This window comes from Macaca mulatta, chromosome X (genome assembly GCF_049350105.2).
Source record: "Macaca mulatta isolate MMU2019108-1 chromosome X, T2T-MMU8v2.0, whole genome shotgun sequence".
Classification (NCBI taxonomy): Eukaryota; Metazoa; Chordata; class Mammalia; order Primates; family Cercopithecidae; genus Macaca; species Macaca mulatta.
In genome coordinates, this window is record NC_133426.1 from 7,982,557 (window position 1) to 7,986,587 (window position 4,031).

General features: G+C 57.0%; 1 protein-coding gene across 1 annotated transcript; it reads left to right on the forward strand.

The window, feature by feature from the left end:
* The first annotated feature begins 1,597 nt into the window (after window positions 1–1,597).
* On the forward strand, window positions 1,598–2,429 carry LOC144329346 (testis-specific basic protein Y 1-like). The gene is made up of 2 exons (XM_015126911.3): window positions 1,598–1,849; window positions 2,040–2,429. The coding sequence occupies exons 1-2, from the start codon at window positions 1,748–1,750 to the stop codon at window positions 2,331–2,333; spliced, it is 396 nt and encodes a 131-aa protein (XP_014982397.2). The 5' UTR covers window positions 1,598–1,747; the 3' UTR covers window positions 2,334–2,429.
* The last annotated feature ends 1,602 nt before the right edge of the window (window positions 2,430–4,031 follow it).

Here is a 4,031-nt window from a genome sequence, read left to right on the forward strand (position 1 = left end):
AGGCCGGAGTGCAGTGGCGCGATCTCAGCTCACTGCAAGCTCCGCCTCCCAGTTCAGCCATTCTCCTGCCTCAGCCTCCCCAGTAGCTGGGAGTACAGGCGCCCGCCACCATGCCCGGCTAATTTTTTGTATGCCATCACTACTTTTTATCTCTTGACTTTTTGATAATACCCTTCCTAACGGGAGTGAGGTGATAGTTCACTGTGGTTTTCTTTCTTTTTTTTTTTTTTTTTGAGACGGAGTCTCTCTCTGTCGCCCAGGCTGGAGTGCAGTGGCGCGATCTCAGCTCACTGCAAGCTCCGCCTCCCGGGTTCACGCCATTTTCCTGCCTCAGCCTCCCGAGTAGCTGGGACTACAGGTGCCCGCCACCATGCCCGGCTAATTTTTTGTATTTTTAATAGAGACGGGGTTTCACCATGTTAACCAGGATGGTTTCGATCTCCTGACCTCATGATCCACCCGTGTCGGCCTCCCAAAGTGCTGCGATTACAGGCATGAGCCACCCCGCTCCGCCCACTGTGGTTTTCATTTGCATTCTCTGATTATTAATGATGTTGAGCATATTTTCATATACCTGTTGGCCAGTTGTGTGTTTTCTTTCTAGAAATGCCTATTCAAGTCCTTTGCCTATTTGTTAACCAGACTATTTATTTGTTTGCTATTGAGCTGTGTGAGTTCTTTATATATTTTGCATATTAACGCATTATTAGATATATGGTTCGCAAATAGCTTCTCCCAAACCATAGCCTGCCTTTTCATTTTGTTGATTGTTGGCTGTGCAGAAGCTTTTAGTTTCCAGCTTGCTCACTTGCCCTACAAATTTCAGCTTCCTAGACCCCACATTGTGTGAAGGTTTGAGCCACTTACTTAGAGTAAACCATATCATATATATAATATTATTCATAAATGAATACTATATTATAGTAAATAGATGTTTATGATATATATTACACACACACATTCTCTCTCTCTCACACACACACACACAAATATCCTGTTGGTTTAGTTTCTCCTTCTCTGAGGAACCCAGCCTGATACAGATACCCAGCTGAGTCCGTGTGTTTGCTGATCTTGACCTCTGGAAGCTAGTGCTTTAAACCACGAGAATGAAAAATTGTGAGGCACTATGTGGACGCTGGGAGAAGGAAGTGAGATGGAAAAGTTGTTTCATGGCATCCAAGAAGTGAATGGTCCTCAAGGTGTAGCAGAGGAATTTATAGGAGAGAGGGATGATTGACATCTTCCTATAGCCCCAAACCCGTCCCAGTTAGCATGGAGGGATTTCAGGTAGGTGATACAGAAACTGGGTAATGATGGCAGGTGTGGAGAAATAGAATGTACCACTGAGTGGGGTGGGGGGGTCCAGGGGAACCATGTGGCAGAAATATCCTCCCGTGCCACGTGATCTGCTAAAATTGGACATGGGGTGTTTAGGAGGGCTGCCATGTCAGTTTGGGAACTATCCTTAGGGCTGCTAACCCAAATCTCCCTTTCTCCAACCAGAGCACCCTGCCTTCCTCCTCAGATGTCACTCCCCTGCCACCTTCCTCAGTCAGGTCGCGCTGGTGCTTTGTGACGTCAAAGGCCTCCCTTCCCGCCCAGGGCTCCCATTGGCTGGGTAGTGGGGTGTTGACCAATCACAGCTCAGGGACGTGGTCGCCTCATTGTCCCGAGACCGCGGGAGGGGTATATACGGGGACCCCGGGCAGCCCGCGGTTGACCGTTGGGAGACGTTGAGCTGTGGAAGATGAGTCCGAAGCCCAGAGCCTCGGGATCCCCGGCCAAGACCAAGGAGAGCCGAAAGAGGAAGTCCTCTTCTCAGCAGAGCTCCAGTAGCCCGAAGAAGAAGGTGAGGGACCCCCCCAAGCTCCTCCTCAGCTTCCCCTCGCCTCCTTCCTCACCAGAATCCTCTCCCGGCCTCCCCTGGCACAGCCCCCCACCCGGCCCGCCCGCCTCTGAGGAAACGTCCCTGTTCCCAGCCTCCTCCATCCTCTTCCCTCAACCAGAGCCCTTCTGGCATCTCCCTGTTGTCCTTCCAGGCTACCAGGGCGGCCAAGAAGGGAAAAGCAGCTCGTGGAGGGAGAGGCGGGAAGAAACGGGCCGCGAGCAAGATGGCGGCGGCAGCGGCGACGGCCCCTGAGGCGGGGAGCGGGCCAGCGGCCCCCGGCCCCAGTGACCAGCCCAGCCAGGAGCTCCCTCAGCACGAGCTGCCCCCCGAGGAGCCAGTGAGCGAGGGGACCCAGCACGACCCCCTGAGCCAGGAGACCCAGCTGGAGGAGCCACTGAGTGAGGGGGCGGCCACCGACTCCCCCATCTCCCTGAGCAGCGACTAAGTTCAGTTCCAGTCGCCAGACCTCAGAGATCTCACCAGCACGGTGGCCCCTGGGGAAGACAATAAAATGAATGTGTTGCAAATTGATCTCAGTGACTCCGTGTTCTCTGGTGGTGGGGAGGGAGGGGAAGGAGGGGGGAAGAGGTGGGGTGTGGGGAGGGAGGGAGGGAGGAAGAGGTGGTGTGGGGGGGGGAGGGAGGGAGGAAGAGGTGGGGTGTGGGGAGGGAGGGAGGAAGAGGTGGTGTGGGGGGGGAGGGAGGAAGTGGTGGTGTGAGGGGAGGGAGGGAGGGAGGAAGTGGTGGTGTGAGGGGAGGGAGGGAGGGAGGAAGAGGTGGTGTGAGGGGAGGGAGGGAGGGAGGAAGTGGTGGTGTGACGGGAGGGAGGGAGGAAGTGGTGGTGTGAGGGGAGGGAGGGAGGGAGGAAGTGGTGGGGTGAGGGGAGGGAGGGAGGGAGGAAGAGGTGGTGTGGGGGGGGAGGGAGGGAGGAAGTGGTGGTGTGACGGGAGGGAGGGAGGAAGTGGTGGTGTGAGGGGAGGGAGGGAGGAAGTGGTGGTGTGAGGGGAGGGAGGGAGGGAGGAAGTGGTGGTGTGAGGGGAGGGAGGGAGGGAGGAAGTGGTGGTGTGTGGGGAGGGAGGGAGGAAGTGGTGGTGTGACGGGAGGGAGGGAGGAAGTGGTGGTGTGAGGGGAGGGAGGGAGGGAGGAAGTGGTGGTGTGAGGGGAGGGAGGGAGGAAGTGGTGGTGTGAGGGGAGGGAGGGAGGAAGTGGTGGTGTGAGGGGAGGGAGGGAGGAGGAAGAGGAAGTGTGAGGGGAGGGAAGGAGGAAGAGGTGGTGTGAGGGGAGGGAGGGAGGGAGGAAGAGGTGGTGTTGGGGGGGAGGGAGGAAGTGGTGGTGTGAGGGGAGGGAGGGAGGAAGTGGTGGTGTGAGGGGAGGGAGGGAGGGAGGAAGTGGTGGTGTGAGGGGAGGGAGGGAGGAAGTGGTGGTGTGAGGGGAGGGAGGGAGGGAGGAAGTGGTGGTGTGAGGGGAGGGAGGGAGGGAGGAAGTGGTGGTGTGAGGGGAGGGAGGGAGGGAGGAAGTGGTGGTGTGAGGGGAGGGAGGGAGGAAGTGGTGGTGTGAGGGGAGGGAGGGAGGGAGGAAGTGGTGGTGTGAGGGGAGGGAGGGAGGGAGGAAGTGGTGGGGTGTGGGGAGGGAGGGAGGGAGGAAGAGATGGTGTGAGGGGAGGGAGGGAGGGAGGAAGAGGTGGGGTGTGGGGAGGGAAGAAGGGAGGGAGGAAGAGGTGGTGTGTGGGGAGGGAAGAAGGGATGGAGGAAGAGGTGGTGTGAGGGGAGGGAGGCAGGGAGGAAGAGGTGGGGTGTGGGGAGGGAGGGAGGGAGGAAGAGATGGTGTGTGGGAAGGGAGGGAGGGAGGAAGAGGAGGTGTGTGGGGAGGGAGAAAGGACAGAAAGAAGGAATAGGTGGTATGTGGGGGAGGGAGGGAAGTGGGGTCCCACGGGGTCGAGGTCAAAGGGACATGTCACAGTTAGCCAGACAGGAGGATAAGGATTGTGTCACGGCTGAGCATTGGAGAAAAGTTTCCCCTTCACGGGATGACTCCGCTTCTTGTAACGTTTGTTTCTTCATGCAATCTTGCTAGCACATACACCAAGTACCAAGAACTGGATTCTACCTACTTAGGTTTCATTGTTAAAATACCTTTTCATTTAT

Bases quoted from the DNA above. Each gene is read 5' to 3' on its own strand.
- LOC144329346 (XM_015126911.3), top strand. From the start codon at position 1,748: ATGAGTCCGAAGCCCAGAGCCTCGGGATCCCCGGCCAAGACCAAGGAG. The intron at 1,850-2,039 runs GTGAGGGACCCC...TTGTCCTTCCAG, and splicing joins CCAGTAGCCCGAAGAAGAAG to GCTACCAGGGCGGCCAAGAA.